The sequence below is a fragment of the Rhopalosiphum padi genome, chromosome 1 (assembly GCF_020882245.1).
Source record: "Rhopalosiphum padi isolate XX-2018 chromosome 1, ASM2088224v1, whole genome shotgun sequence".
NCBI lineage: Eukaryota > Metazoa > Arthropoda > Insecta > Hemiptera > Aphididae > Rhopalosiphum > Rhopalosiphum padi.
Window position 1 is genome coordinate 320,351 of NC_083597.1, and position 16,982 is coordinate 337,332.

General features: G+C 24.9%; 1 protein-coding gene across 8 annotated transcripts; it reads left to right on the forward strand.

Moving 5' to 3' along the window:
- The first annotated feature begins 114 nt into the window (after positions 1–114).
- Positions 115–16,564, forward strand: LOC132918458 (anoctamin-1). Of its 8 annotated transcripts, XM_060979683.1 has the most exons (19): positions 115–252; positions 326–374; positions 1,318–1,377; positions 3,901–4,041; positions 4,918–5,175; positions 5,592–5,755; positions 5,833–6,001; positions 8,518–8,750; positions 8,814–8,971; positions 9,036–9,265; positions 9,328–9,495; positions 12,682–12,885; positions 12,953–13,050; positions 13,112–13,284; positions 13,351–13,556; positions 13,615–13,793; positions 13,865–13,970; positions 14,026–14,161; positions 14,491–16,564. In XM_060979683.1, the coding sequence occupies exons 4-19, from the start codon at positions 3,901–3,903 to the stop codon at positions 14,544–14,546; spliced, it is 2,679 nt and encodes an 892-aa protein (XP_060835666.1). In that variant the 5' UTR covers positions 115–252; positions 326–374; positions 1,318–1,377; the 3' UTR covers positions 14,547–16,564. The 8 variants fall into 8 exon arrangements, 7 of the variants coding, with proteins under 7 accessions (XP_060835666.1, XP_060835669.1, XP_060835668.1 ...); XM_060979685.1 differs by lacking the exons at positions 115–252; positions 326–374 and adding an exon at positions 1,092–1,109; XM_060979684.1 differs by lacking the exons at positions 115–252; positions 326–374 and adding an exon at positions 1,155–1,172.
- The last annotated feature ends 418 nt before the right edge of the window (positions 16,565–16,982 follow it).

A 16,982-nucleotide genomic window follows, 5' to 3' on the forward strand; every position in this document is an offset into this window, starting at 1 on the left:
TATTTAATTGAAGGCTTGCCATTTGGCACATTGACCCAATGTTTTATTTTTATTAATATTTATTTTTTTACAGACATAATTTAGCTAATTTAATTTAGTTATGTAAAATATTATATTTATGTCAACTATCAAACATCTAACCATAATTTTTAATAAAATCAAACTGATCTATTTTATCTAACATGTGAAGTTGAATAACTCTTGTATATTTAAAATAATATTCATTCAAGCTGTTTACACTAGAGAATAATGGTAAAGTGACATTGAACTTCAGAATTTAATATCATATAATTAATAATTTTATCTATTGTGTGAATTTTGATAGAACATTTGAACCATGACAAACTTATAGAGTAAAGACCTTGTACCTACTAGTAAGTTGTATTAAGTATTTTAAGCATGAACTAAGAAGATTTAAACTAATCTAACTAATTTCTCTAATATCATATCTATTTTCTATGGTATGAGCATAGAATAAGATATTCAATAATTAATATTAGAATTTAGAATAGATATAAGGAGTAACTGATGTATCTATGCGCTATGGCAGCGGTCACCATCCAGTGATCCGTGGACCATTTGTGGTCCACAGAAAAATTTGAACGTTATTTGCAATATTATTTTATTAACCTTCCAGCGAGTGCGTGTCGTATTATATATTTTTTTATAATAATTTCGTGTAAAACTAATCAGTAGTGGAACGGTATTTATGTAAAAAGCTATTATAAGCTATAAGTGGTCTGTAGAATTTAGAGTATGGTTTTAGAAGTCCGCAAGGTCCAAAAGGTTAGCGACCGCTGCACTGTCTTACTGTCTTAGAACAGTTAGAACCATGACAAATGTCATGGTTAGAATTAAGATATATCAGAAAGTCAGAATAGATCTATTCTCTTAGATCATAAAGTAGGTATATGATCTAAGTCTATTCTGTTGTGTTCAAATATATATATATCAAATTACATGTTAAAATCTTAACCTACAAAACAAAATTTGATAAACTTATCAGTTATCATTATTACTAATCACTATTAGTTGTTACATACAAATTAAAAGCTAAAAAGCATTACGTTTCAATTTCAACTACTTTTTTTGCACTTTAACAATCAAATGTGATAATAATATAATATAATTATTATTTTTAATAGTTAATTTGATATTAAAAAAACAAATAGGTAGTGCGAGTGCCTACTGCTTTTACTTTTTTTATATATGTTAATTATTTTTATACCAATTTATTGTTTTAAACTTAGTTTTGTTTATTGTATAACTCAGTTACTCAAACACATAATGTCAAAACTAATTAATTTTGGTTTTTAGTTTCAGATAATTAGTACAATCTGTTAGGAGTTGATAATCTTCCATCACACGTTTTCAATAGTATGTACTTCTAAATGCCTTTTGAGCTTACTATTGGAATTTTAAGTTGTTTTATAATTGGTATTTAAATATTGCAATTTGTATCTTGCTGTCCTTGATTAACTTAGTGCATGTGTGTGTGCCATATGCAATAATATTATGCTTGTGTATAGTCATTTTAATTGTACGCTGGAGGGGATTTTAACTGACCCTCATCAATATTGTATGAGCTAGAATGTTTTGATTACATTACATTCTATTTTAGTCAATGATTCACCTTTGGATATCCAGTATGTAAGTATTTATTAGTAATTGCCAATTGGTTTGCTTAATTTTTTGTATAAAGTAAATGGTATTCTTCATTATGTCATCTCTTTATTATATTTAAAAATTTATTTTTGTTTATACAATACTGAATGATCATAGCATTCATAGCTGATTTGTAGAAAAATGCATTTTTAGTCTATTATAAAACAGCTTCCTTTAAACAAAGTTCGAATTAGGTAATAATGAATATTTAAATATAAATTATATATTTAAGTATTATATTACTTATTATAAATAAGTCTTATTTTACCTTAATATGTAATTTTTTAATATTTTCTTCAATATTTTTTATTATTTTTATCAATTCAAACTTTTTGCACCTATTTTATAAATTATTTTTCCAATTTGGTCATATAATATATAAATATTATTAGTACAATGTACATAATTATTGATATCTAATTTTAAAAATGTTACACTTGAGATTTTTTAATTTTTTAGTTTATGAATTTTATGTATACTTAAGTGCATTTTATAATGCTTTATTTGTGACATTAATTGTTAATGTCATTTAATACATTAAATTCATAGACCTAATTATGTACTAACTAATCCATAAATCAATTATTTATAAAACCAATCATAATGATGGATAAAATAAATATAATGTCACAAATTTTAAATACAATTGTTGTAGACTTTTAGTATGCCCTAAGTTTCAACTTTTTTTTAACAACTCAGAATTTATAACAATTGACTTTTTAAAATTTGAATTTTGAATCTAATTCTAACAATCAATATAATAATATGTATTTATTTATCGTTCATAAAGATGACCATATGAGAGTAATTTCTATTTATTAAAAATTATTATGATATATGTATGTACTGGTGAGAGAACTGCAAAAAGATTCAGTAAACTTATACAGTCAATGTGCTAGATCAAAATCATATCAGTTAATAAATCGGTCACTTTCAAATTGTAAATATATACGGCACGCGTGCCAAAGATGGCACATTGATCAAATTTCAATGGCACGTGAGAAAATTGAAATTATTAAAAATTATGCTATTTATAAAGTTTTGATTATAACTGTTATAAGAAATTCAAAGAAACAAATTATATACATTAAAAAAATTATAATTACAAAAAAAAGGTATGCTTACTTAATAAAATAATATAAAGTAAATCAGCAACTTTATTTTTATCCTTAGAAAATTTAATATACTTTGGGCACGTGAAAAATTTTCAAAATCTTGATTGGGAAAATTTGACACTTGACCCCAAAAAGGTTAGCCACCCCTGGTATAGTGGATACAATCTTCTATGATATCTGGCTTCGTTAATTTAAATATGTACTTAAAAAAGAGACATAATAAATATTAAAAATTATGCCATGTTTAGAAAATACTAATATAAAATATAAATGTTTGGTGAAAATTTAAATTTTTTATAAAAAATTATAATTATTTTATGAATTAAGTACTACAAAAAAACCAAATTGATTTTGTCAAAAACTTTTGTAATCACTACTTTTGTTAATTTTTACCAATTATTTGTAAAAGTACTAGGAATTTTTTTATTTTCAAATCTAGCTAGAAAAATCTTTTTCATATTACTAATCTTACTAAACTAATAATACAAAACAAGATATCTAACTTAGGGATACACAATAAATAAACATAGGTAATGGAAATAAATATGATCGAGATATATCTCAAACTGACCAATTAGTTGTTATTTGTTAGAATCCTAAACCACATTAAATAATCAATGAAGATAAATGTGTTATTTCATTCAAATAATATAGTATAATTGATATTTAGTACAAATGTAAAATAAATAAAAAATATATTAATATAAATATTAAAATATTTACAATATTTTTTGATTTATCTAATGTTTTAATCTTCTAATGTATATTAAAAGCTCATATAATTTTTTTTTTATATATATATAAGAAAAATAGAATACATTACATTATATATAAAAAAAATTACAAATTAAAACTAGATAATGAATTAATATACGCACTAAAATTAATTAAATAACTTAAAAATGTCTTCATCTTTAAAGTGTCTGTTACATAAAACAAATTATGTTCTTGGAATGCATTCTCTTAGAACTCCCAAAAAATAATGCATTTTATTGAAATCGGGGCCCTAATTATTAGTATTCAAATCAATAATATATTAAAATAATATTTAACTTAAAATTTATTTCATATATATACATTTTTAGTTTATTTATAAAATATATTTTTATTATGGTTACAGATGAGTGATTCTGAGGCTGAGACTGCCTCAATGGAGACTACCAGGATGTATAAAGATGACCTAGAATTATCTCGTATGTCTTTGTATCTTAGCTCTCAAGATCTGATAAACAATTCTCCAGAAGCTGCTCGACACATAAGGGTATTATATAGTACAGTAAAACCTCGATAAGATGGAGCTTTGGTAAAACGGAAACCCTGTTACACGGAAAAATTGCATGGTCCCAAGCGATTCCGTCTTATTGAGGTTTTACAGTATAATAATTATTTGATTTATATCTTTTGAGGTTGTTATTTGCACTATTTGTTTCCTCTATTTGATCTACTTGCAATTGCAATTAGGCATTCAACAGAACCAATCTTGTGTTTTTAGTTTTAATATCAGAGTAATTGATCAAACTTAAACCAACTTATGCTTTTCATTAAATTTAATATAAAAAACATTATCAACTGTATGTTTACATTTATAAACATTTTATGTTATTGTTAACATGGTATGTTAGATTTTTGGTAATATTCCAATTTGTATGCAAGTTATGCATATGTAAAATATTACAATTTAAAAATACTCATGTTTACATAGGTGGTTATTTGGAGAGAGGGGAGGTGCTTAGCCCCTCTAAAAAAAAATCGAAAGCCCCTCCTCCCATAAAAAATAAAAATTATTGAACATTTTTCAAAGTATCAAATGATAACTACCTATACAATATTGCCAAGTATAGCCCCCCCCCCCCCTAAAATTAAATCAAACTTTTATCTATGCATGTATAACAGATAAATTGAAATATTGTAAAAAATAATGCCATTATCAAAACAAATAATGTTTTTTTTAATTAAAATGTTATAATACATCAGTTCATTCTAATATTTAAGCTAATAACACAAGCTGGTTCTGCTGAACACAAATTAGCTATATTGCTATGATTCTTAAAGAAAAAACAAATAATGTAATGCGCTCCATCTTCTTAAATTAGTATTATTATTATAGAATGTTTCTTAATAGATTTCTATTGTTTAGCCGGAAAGCATAACTTTTGATTCGACACCGGGTGATATATCTGTGGATTTTGTACTTGTTTCATCATCCAAAGCCAAAGCACCAGTAGACATAGATGGTTGGAACCGTAGATCTGCTTTTGAGGAAAGAATTAAAGAACAAGGATTACTTCTTGAAGAAGATGTTGTTGGTGGGTTGACATTTGTCAAAGTGCATGCACCTATTCCAGTGTTACGTAGATATTGTGAAATATTAAAACTGCGAATGCCCATGAAAGAGGTAAATTTTGTTTCTAGTTATTTTAAAAAATAACTTAAAAGTTTGCAAATAATATATGTTTATATAAAAAAAAAAAAAAATAGATTATGCTAGAAACAATAAATAATTATGTAGAACTATTCTTTAGTAAATGTTTAATTGTAGAATTATAAGTAAAACATAGTAATATAATAAAAAATGCAAATAAATAGCTTTGCGTTGCATTATGTACTGTATACCCCATGTATGTTCACCGAGAGAATTTGACTGTTTCATGCATTTAACTGCAAGTTGCTCTCTTAATTTTTACCCACTCAGCTATTCTTTATCCTAATTTTGATTATGGAACAACTAGTTTTGGTTTGTGCTCACTGATGTTCTCTCAGTGAACAAAGAATGTAATTTTAATATTTGAGTTGTAGATTTTTGTATTTTAGTATCCAATAACTGAACATATTCCTGAAAAAGGTTTTGATCTAATAGAGAAGATAAAGAAATGTATTGGCCGTATTATAAGAGTTTTTATTACTATTGATCCAGGACCATTTGCGCCAACTAAGTACATTCTGACAGCAGAGTATTCACGGGAAAAAAGTTACTTGTTAGTCTTTAGATGTTATTATTGCAACCACATTTAAATTTTACAATATGTATATAATTTTATATTTTTAATATTAGGTTTAATGAGGATGATCCAGAATTTTTTTCTGCCGAAGTTCGCACATTAGTTATAGATTTCATCTTAAACAGAGTTAGCTGGGGAAAAGATCAAGCAGATGGTAATTGTGTCGGAATTCAGTGTCTTTTAGATGGAGGTGTTTATAGAGCTGCTTATCCTTTACATGATGTAAGTATAATATTTTAAAAACTTAATATAAAGTTTAACACTTGTATCAAATTTATTTGGAAAAATTAGCAAAATCATTTTTTAATTTTTTTTAAATAGAACATTATCTTGTATATTTTTCTTTCTGTAGTGTTCAAAATTAAAAAAAATTAGAAAACTTTAGTTTATCAACCTATCAGTATAGTGATCATGTGGTATATAGAATTCTTATTTTATATTAATTGATTTGAATGCAATTTCCATTTTTTTAAATTTAAAATAAGATATATTTTGATTGAGGATACATGAATGTATGTTTTACATCTACTTTATGCAAGTTTATCTTACATAATTCTTTCTAGTTTGCTTGGTGTTAGAACTATTGCCCTGATGGTCTAGTGAATTTCTTTATCAGTTGCGTTCAATTATAGCTTGCTTAATATTTTTTACTTTAGGTGAGGGTATTTTTCTTTCAATTTTAAAATTTAGTTTTGTTATGCTCATCCCTAAATCAGGTGATCATTCTAATATTGCTAATTACTAACCTATCTCTGTTTAATTTTACTTATTCAAGTTGTTTGAATTTTGAATTTTAAACTTTATTAAACCATCAGCGAGTAATATCGTTATTGAAGAACAAACCAGATTTTGACCGAGTACGTAGATCTACAAAAACCTGCAACTCAGTCTGTACTAATTTTGTGTTTGAATCCTTTGAAAACAATCCCTAGTTAATTTTGTCTACACCAATTTAGCCAAAGCATTCGACTCTGTTAACAAAGTCTTATTAAAAGTCCTAGAAACTTCAATTGGTAAGTCTCTTCTCTTGTTTGTTTTTTATCCAATAGGATATGTAGTTTTATTCTAAGATTACTCAAAACTCATATAAAAACGGTTTTAAGTGAAAGCGTTTTTTGGTTTTAGATTATCTATCTAGAAACCTTAATCCAAATCCATATATCTCAATAATTTCTAGTAGAACATTTAAAGTTTTAGGGTTCATAATGTGTCTATCTAAAGATTATTAACTAGTGAAATCACTGAAATCATTATATTGTATATTTATACGTTGTTTTATGGAATATAGATCTTTATACTTTGGCTGATTCTGATTAACTTGGCATGTAAAATGTCGATTTTTGAGATTTGTGGTTTTGTAACAAACAAAATTGACCTTGCTCTTTACTATCTACATTGTTACCTGTTATGTTTACTCTAATGCTTTGTACAAAAAAAAGGAAAACCTGTATATATTTTATAATAAATAAATAATGTAGCACCCACATACAATATCATTAAAACCATTCTTTAATCTAAACACAAAATTATTAGGATAGCCGAAGGTTAGGAGATCCGAGAGTGAGTGTGAGTGTGATACTTAACAGTTATATGGTTGAATTTCCGAAAAAAAGATTATAGGGAAAATAGTTTTCAGAGAGAAACAAATGATACAAATTTATGAATTATAGGTCAGATAATAATATATATTATTATTTATCATTATTGTTAGAGTAGTATTAACTAAATATCATCTTTTCCTGTTGTCGTTGAAAATAAAAAGTATTAACTATTGATACTTTTTAATGTGTACAAATATATAACATTTAATATGCTTTACACAATATTTTTGTATATATTTAAATCTAATACTTTTGGCAATTTGAAAAATCTAAGTATGAAAAATAAAATTTTAATTTTGTTAAACTTAAACTCAATTTGGCCTTTACTTCAAAATAAAATTATTTTCCTTTTATGATTTCCATTATGAATATAATATTATAGTTTTCTTTGGTTTTAAGCTTTTTGTGATTAATATTAATCATATATTATTGCAATATATTATTCATTCAATTAAATAAACTCTCTTACACTTTTGTGTTCAAGCATATATAGTGACTAAATCTTATTATGTTCTGATCACGGATAAACCTTTTTTTTAGACACATCCAACAATAATATTTATCAAAGCCCAAATGTAACCTCTATGTTCTTAGAATAGTTAAATCATTTAATTTTTTGTATACTTTTATACGTACAAAATTATATAAAGTATTACATTTTGTTCCGAATTTCATTTTTTATTAAATACTATAATGACAATTTTTGGTATAACAATACTAAAGAAAAAATCAAATAATTAAGTAAGTAGGAGATAAAATAAAGATAATTAACAAGTTAAAATTAATATGTAATATAAATGACACAAACATCCAGTGTAATGGATGCTCATATCCACAAGAAGTGGTGGTATAAACTCTGCTTACAGTTTTGTCAAGTGGTTACTAAAACAAAAGTTAAATAGTAGATTTTGCAAATATAGGAAAGCAAGATTTATTAACAGAAATAACTGGATATTTATTAAGGTTAAGAAATAAGCCTAGATCTGGACCCATTTACTAGAAGAGTTGATCTTGCAAAGTTAATAATCCTATAGTTAGTTAATAAAAACCTATTGGTAATAAATAATAATCATTGGTAGACTCAATTTTATAGAATATTTTTATAGTAAAGCTAAATAAATTTAATTTCTTTTTTAGGGAGAACATACTACTGAAAATTCATTACGCCACCAGCTATATGTTGAATGGGCTATGATGAGTAAATGGATCCGTAAACAGCCCATTGATCAGATTAAAGAGTATCTGGGTGTGAAGTATGCATTTTACTTCACATGGTTAGGATTCTACACACACCTGTTAATTCCAGCTGCTATTTTGGGTTTAATTGTATTTTTCTATGGTATCTTCACTTTTCCTAATAATAGATTTAGGTAATTTCATATTGTTTATCGTGAACTTAATTTATTATATATTAAATTTAAATTTTGGTTTAGTTCTGATATTTGTAATGCAACAGACACAATAATGTGCCCATTATGTGACCGTACATGTGATTATTGGGAACTTTCAAATACCTGTTTTTACGCAAGGTTAACATATTTATTTGACAATGATCTGACTGTGATATTTGCCTTCCTAATGTCTATTTGGGGTTAGTTAGTATATATTTTTTAATAATTTCAATGTTATTAACTAAAATATATTCCATTCTTAAGCTACTCTATTTCTTGAACTATGGAAACGATATTCAGCTACTATTACACATCGCTGGGGATTAACAGGATTCACTTTTGAAGCTGAACATCCAAGGCCACAATACTTGGCACGTTTGTCTGGATCTAATCATACTAAAGTGAACATAATCACAGGAAATATTGAACCAACCGTACCTCTCTGGAAAAAAATTCCTGCAACATTATTTAGCATTTCCGTTCTTTTACTATTAGTAAGGTTCATTAAATTAGTATTAATTAAATTAATTTTTAAAATAACCTCTTTGTGTTTAAGATTGTGGTTGCTATTGCTGCCGTGTTTGGAGTTGTGCTATATCGTATGTCTGTTTTAGCATCACTTAGTCTTACAAATCAATCTGATTGGATGAGTACTTATAGCAATATATTTATTCCAACTACAGCAGCTATCATTAATTTGGTTTGCATTCAACTATTAAATTTTGTAAGCATTTATAATTTTTAAATAATATTTGATAACTAGGATCTAGGAGCTGCAAAAGTAGAAAATTCCTAAAAATACTTAAATACTGATTTTATTTTGGATTCTAAGCAAAATGATGAATGTATTAATTCTTCAATGATATGTTTTATTAATTTCATTATTGTTTTGTCTGACACCGCATTTTAGAGCAGTACAAATATTTTGATATTCAACGTTGAGAGTGATTTTTGGTAGATAATTGGATCTAGTTGATACTTTTTATGAAAGGAGAAGAGTAAAAAAAAATGTGAAATTAACACATTATGAAAATAACGCAAATTTATGGAAAAACAAGAATAATTACTATTAGGCAACCATTACCAATTTTTAATAAAATCAGTTTTATTTTTTATTGTAATTCGAAATGTTTATATCTTGAAATTTAAAAATAGTTAAACATCAAGCTATGTACCATCTAATTAGATTCATGTACAATTTATTCTCCCTAAACAATTTTGGTATAGGTAATAGGCATTCTAAATTATCAAATTTTTATTGATGGGTCTTATAACTATATTGTTTTTTTAAACAAATTGAATCCAAATTGAATCTAGTTTAAATTTTGGAAAGGTCATTAATTTATATGAATATTTATTTTAAAATAAGACTTTTTTAAAAATACTTGAAAATGTAGTACAGAGTTCCTCATGAGTTGTACATTCCTCAATCAAAAAATATTAAAATTTTAGTCACAACATTTTTTATAATTGCTTATTAAATTTTGAATTTTGATAAAATCTTGAAAATTTTCAAATTATTCCGTAGTTAAAAATGTAAAATAAATTAAAAATATCTTTTTATATCTAATAAGTAATAATATTTTAAAATTTAATAGGCATTTCTTTTGAAGTTTTTGAAATCTTGATTAAAAAAAAAGTCTTGATTAATTTTTTATGATCATTTGAAACTAAAATGTTTATAATGCCAATAACTATTTCTCCTCAAGCAGTTTTCAATATTTTCTTGTAATTAAAAACTAATAACTATTACTTAAAAACTTACTGATACTTGAAAATTTCATCAAATGTTTATTTTATCATTTTTATATTCATGATACAATTTTTAAAATATTTTGATTCTTCCAAGCTATTTATAAACATGAAAATGTTGATTATAAATCTATCACTATATAAAAATACTTAAAATTTTAATATAAAACTTCTCATAAATGGTTTATTTATAAATTAAAAAATATTTAAAATACTAAAAATATCATAGTGTGTATAAAATATACAGTAATATATGTAAAAGTTTTATATCCTATCAAATAACATTTTTGAATTTTAATAAAATAATGTAATTATAGTTTAAACATGTAATTTAGTTCAAATTTAAACCTTAATTGTCAATAAAAAAAATATATAATTTTATATTTTTGGTTTTAATATGAATTATTTATGAAAAACTTTATTTTTCATTTTCAAGTCTTGTCTATATAAATTTTACATTTTATAAATTATTAACTACAAAACGAATTCAAATTTTTGTAATTTTGTCAAAATTTGAATATTTATTTTAACATTTGCTAATAAAAATAAATTATCCTAATGGTTTTTTAAATATTTTTATGTGTATAAAGCTAAGTATAACAAGATATATAGGTATGTCTGCAACGTTGTGATACGCAAATCATCCCATAAAATACCCCTATTTTTTACAGTATATTACATTCTCCGTCACTCATTGGTTGCATATATTATCATACAAGTTTCAAATTTGTATTATAGGCTACAACCATGTTGTTGACATATCTATATATATTTTGTCATATAATAGGTAAGAACAACTTAACTTATGAGAAATCTTATATTAAATTTCCAATATTTTTAACCTAACGGCATAAATTTTATTTACATTTATAGAAATAAAACTAAAAAAAAAAATTGCATATTTCTATACATAAACGCTTCTACCTTAAACTAACAAACCACCGAAACCCCCTCATCCAAAACCTCTCTTCTCGAACAATCCCAGGTGACCCTGGCTGACATGTAAAGCGTAGAGTGCCATGAAGTACTATTATTGAATAGTTCTTTCAATCAAGCCTTTCTTATTTTTTTATATACATATATACAGTAGAATTCGCTTATTTGGGACACCACATAAAAGGGACAACCGCTTAATAGAAGAGACAGATTGGCATAGTCCCGAACGAATGTATCGGTTTATTAGTTATTCGGTTAATCGGGACAGTTGGATAATGGGAACAAATAGGTCACCACCCAATATGTCCCAATTAAGCAGATTCTACTGAATATATATATATATTTATATTGTGCTTATTGTAAAAAATGTTTGTACAGATTGTATAAACTAAAAATAAACGATAAAAAAAAATATATTTCTATAAATAGTTGGAATATTCTTAAAATGTTATCAATGATTCATATGTAGAAAATGATCATTTAAACTTTTTATGACATTTTCAAGTATTTACAGTTTTTAATTTTTTTAATTACAACAAATTATCAACAATTTTATGAATGTCATAAAAATTTAAATTACTAAATATTTAATACTAGGAATTCTTGATTTCAATTTCTCTACAAACAAACTAGATCCAAAACCATCCCTAAGGTTGAATGAAAATCGAAACATGTTTTTGATTATTTTTAGTTAATAGATGTACACACATTCTAAAATCAATACATTTATTATTCCATTCAAAACTAAAATTACTAATAGCAATATAAATGTATTATGCGATAATCTTAGAAATACAGGCAGAATCATTTTACATTGTATACAATGATTTCTCATTGAAATCATTGAATTTAAATTTAACACATCCATTATAGTGAAATACTCTTATTACCTTACTATAAAGCAAAGCAAATTCAAATATTAATACTTATTTCATCTAATTGATAAATGCTATTAAGTTCTTTTTAAGTTAATCTAGTTTTAAATTAATGTCGAGCTAAAATTAAACTTATATATTTTTCAAATAATATTATTGTCTGAAATTTGTAAAAACATAAATTAAGCGTTATATATATATATATTTTTTTTTATTAAAATTATTTTGATATAAACTTAACTTTTAATTATATAAAACAAATTTGGCTTACTTTTAATAATTTTATATTCTAATAATAAAAAAAAAACCTATTACTTGTTGTTAATATAATATAGTAATGTCTATAGGTTTATGATAAAGTTGCTATTTATTTGACTGAAATGGAACTACTACGCACACAAACCGAATTTGATGAATCTTTAACAATAAAAATTTACTTATTCCAATTTGTAAATTATTATACATCAATAATTTATATAGCTTTTTTGAAAGGCAAAAATGTTGGTTATCCAGCTAAATATTTGCGTATATTCGGCCTTCGACAAGAAGAAGTAAGATATGCGCATAATCATTTAATTATACTCGATCAGTGGTATTCAATGAACATTATAATTTTAGTGTAGTCCAGGAGGGTGTCTCATGGAATTAAGCATCCAATTGTTCATTATAATGGTTGGGCAACAAGCATTAAATACTGTTGTTGAAATGATAATTCCGTATGTAAAATTGTATTTGTTATCTATCAAAAGCTAATAACTAAAATCATTCATATTATAGTGTGGGTTTAAATTGGTTCAATTCATTGACTGAGAACACAGGTCGCTTAGATAATCTGAAATCAACATCTGAAGAGGAAGATTTGGCTACAGCTGTTAAGAAACCTTGGATTGAAGATTACAGACTTTTAGATTGGGGTCCAAGAGGTCTCTTCCCAGAATATTTGGAAATGGGTAATATTTTGAAAAAAATTTAACTTATTAATTATATTAATATTAAATGTATTTGTACAATTTTAGTTATGCAATATGGTTTTGTAACATTATTTGTTACTGCATTTCCACTGGGTCCTTTCTTTGCATTGTTAAACAATGTGTTTGAAATGAGATTAGATGCAAAAAAATTTTTGAAATATTTCCGTCGACCAATTCCTCATAGAGTGCCTAATATTGGTGTCTGGTATCGGGTATTGGATATTTTGGGAAAGTTAGCGGTTATCACAAATGTTAGTATTTAATTCTAACAAATTTATTTAGTTTATTAATAGTAAATGATGCTTATAGGCATTTATAATAGCATTTTCTTCCAATTACATACCTCGTATGGTGTATATAAGCTTAGTGAGTGAAGACAACACAGATAAGGGTTTCTTAAACAATACTTTAGCTTACTTTGATACCAAAGACTTTGAAAAGGGAATCGCTCCATTGTCATCATCATATACTAATGTTACTTATTGCCGGTAAATATACCACACATTATTTTTCTTACATTTTTAAGATTCATTACAATATATATACATCATTTGTATAGCTATAAAGACTATAGAAATCCACCATGGTCCCCACAGAGGTATGAAAGACCTACATTTTATTATGAAGTGCTCGTTGCACGTCTCACATTCATTGTTATATTTCAAGTAAGTAAAAATGATAAATATAATTTTATTGTGTGCTAATCTATTAGTCTTTCAGAATATTGTATCATTAGTGAAAGTAGCAGTTCAATGGTTGATACCAGATGTTCCAAATGCCCTCAGCGACAGAATTAAACGAGAGTCTTACCTTACTACTCAAATGATAATTAAGAATGAGGCGAAAAAAGCAGCAGGCATAAAAGAAAAAGTTTTGTAACAACGAAGGAATACACAGCACACATAACCAATACACTAATTTATATTATTTATTATTTATTATTTATTTAATATAGTTCAATGTTTTTGTTAATCCTTACCATGTACCATACTTGTATGTTACTATATTTGTTTTAATTATATTATAATATTTATAATTATTTTTATTTTATACAATATAACATTTGAACACTGTTATGTTGGTTTTGATTTATTATTCGATTGTGTTTGTGTGTTCTCTTCAAAACAATAACAAATACTATTAATCTAACTGAAAATATAATTAACCATCTTCTTTACCTTTCAGAAATTGAACACATGGGTGGTATGTTGCACGGCGTCAATTCACCAAAAAGCTTATAAGACCAATACAGCAATACTTTTAAAAGATCTTGAAGACTTCTTATTTATTGTTAAATGTTATGTTTTGTTTAACCGCACTCTGTATAAAAATTAATTTGTTTTACCGATTACCGACTATTTAAGTTAGTGAGGCCTAACCTTTTTTTTCAACAAGCTAAAATAATAAAATGTTAAATAAGTAAATTGGCTACTTATAATATAAAAAAAAAATTAGATTAATAAAAAAAGGGAAATTTAAATATAAGGAAATAATGATATTTTTTTTAAATATTTTGTTTTAACTTAATAATTGGACATAGGTTGGGCATCGCTGATATAAGTCATTATCTTGTGTTCATGGTTTTTAGTATTAAATATGAAGATTTTTGCAATTTTGCTTGGTAATTATTAACATTTTTCATGCACAAATCCACAAACATGCTTGTTAAATAATTATTAAACTTTTATCATTTATATTGATATAATATATAGAAATATTGCTAATTATAATGACCAAAGATCCTCATTACGAATAGAGCTACTTGTTTGTTATCCCTCTGTATACAATTATCACCCTGAAACCAGGTAATCTTTCGCCTAGAGTACTATAGGTTCTTTAGGAACCAAAGAAACCGATAGTTATCAGTTCTTGTACAAATTTTTTTAGGTATTGGGTAAATGATATTTCAATAAAGTATCGTATGTCACAAACTTTATATTGTTATTACTTGTTATTATTATTTAATATTTATTAATTATTTCTAAATTTTTAATGAACTGAATACTGTAGTAAAATAATGTTATACATTTAAATATTAATTATTTTGGTTTAATTAATAACAATTTAAATTCTTTATAAATTATAGTATTATACAGTACACGGTGATTCTTTTATCATGAACCACTCATTATTTCAAAAAGTATTCATGTTTTTGAAAACATTTTTTTACATAGTTTCAAGTTGTTAAAAAAACTATGTTTTTATTAATAAATTATATTTTAAATATTTTTTATCCTTATATTTTTTTAAGTTTTTTACTTTTTTGAATGACAACAGAGTTTAAATTTCATATTCCACAGCAGAATAATTTTCTGAGTATTTTGATACATAAAACTCGAATTTAGGGCTTTAAATTTAGTAGTTTATGAATTATACGTATTTAAAGTTTAGACAAGCGGAGTAGTGGACAAACATTTTGCAGGGTAACCCCGTAACCACTCCACTCTGCTAGTCTAAACTTTAAATACATATAACTCATAAACTACTAAATTTAAAGCCCTAAATTCGAGTTTTATGTATCAAAATACTCAGAAAATTATTCTGCTGTGGAATATGAAATTTAAACTCTATGTTGTCATTCAAAAAAGTAAAAAACTTAAAAAAATATAATTTTTTAATAAAATCGTAGTCTTTTTAACAATTTGAAACTATGTAAAAAAATGTTTTAATTAATATTCTTAATTTTAAGATTTTTTTTTTAAAACCAATATTGAAAACTGATGGGGAATATTTTGTAACCGGACAAGAATCGGAACCGATAATTTTCTAAGAACCGGCTCATCTCTAATTAGAACAATTTAAATGTACGATATCTATAAAGATTTCTAGAAAACTCTCTTATTTTTTACATGTTACTTTGAAATATTAGTTGTTAACTATGCTACTATTAACTATAAATAATTTATTATAATCATTATAAGCCATTATTTGAAAATTTTGTAACACTACAAAAAAAAATATCATAGTATAACGTACGATCCTACCTAAGAACTAACCGGGGCGATAACAAACAAGTACCAAAATAGATAAGTATATTTGTTATTTATATTATTTTAAATATTTTTATATATTGTATAAGGAATTTCAGGGATATATTTTTTATACGCTTAGTGTTATTGATAATTAATTACAAAAATTACCTCAGTTAAACATGGTGGATGTATTTTATTATTGAATCGATCATAATTATATGGGAAATAACTAGGTATGGACAACAAAAAATTATTGGTAGTATAATATATGATTCTTTATTTATTTATTTTTTAGTTGTTATAATTTAAAACTTTAAAAGTATTTTTAATTAATTATTTATATACCTACCTATATTTTTAAAATTTTCTGCTACTCATATAATACCTATATATAACAATTTGTTTGAAACTTTTTAATACTTCTAACTTCTAAGTTTCTGACTTCTGCACTAGTTAACATTTCTCATCATAATTATTTATAATAATAATTTAATGCTTAATTAGATTAGTGATATACCAATTTTTTTTTTTGATTGAATTCTAATACAACCTTTGTTGAACACTTGTACCTAGGTACCTAATGTATGTATTTATACAAACAAAACAAATGTGATATTTTAAAAATAAATGTTTAACAATAAAATATTTTGTGATTTATTTAATAAATGTATACCTACCTATCCCAGGGGTTCGTCAATATAGGGG

What these genes read in the sequence shown, in the direction of transcription:
- LOC132918458 (XM_060979683.1), top strand. Translation starts at nt 3,901, where the DNA reads ATGAGTGATTCTGAGGCTGAGACTGCCTCAATGGAGACTACCAGGATG. An exon ending in TTTCCGTTCTTTTACTATTA is followed by an intron (nt 9,266 to 9,327) that starts GTAAGGTTCATT and finishes TTTGTGTTTAAG; the next exon opens with ATTGTGGTTGCTATTGCTGC. An exon ending in GTTGTTGAAATGATAATTCC is followed by an intron (nt 13,051 to 13,111) that starts GTATGTAAAATT and finishes TTCATATTATAG; the next exon opens with TGTGGGTTTAAATTGGTTCA.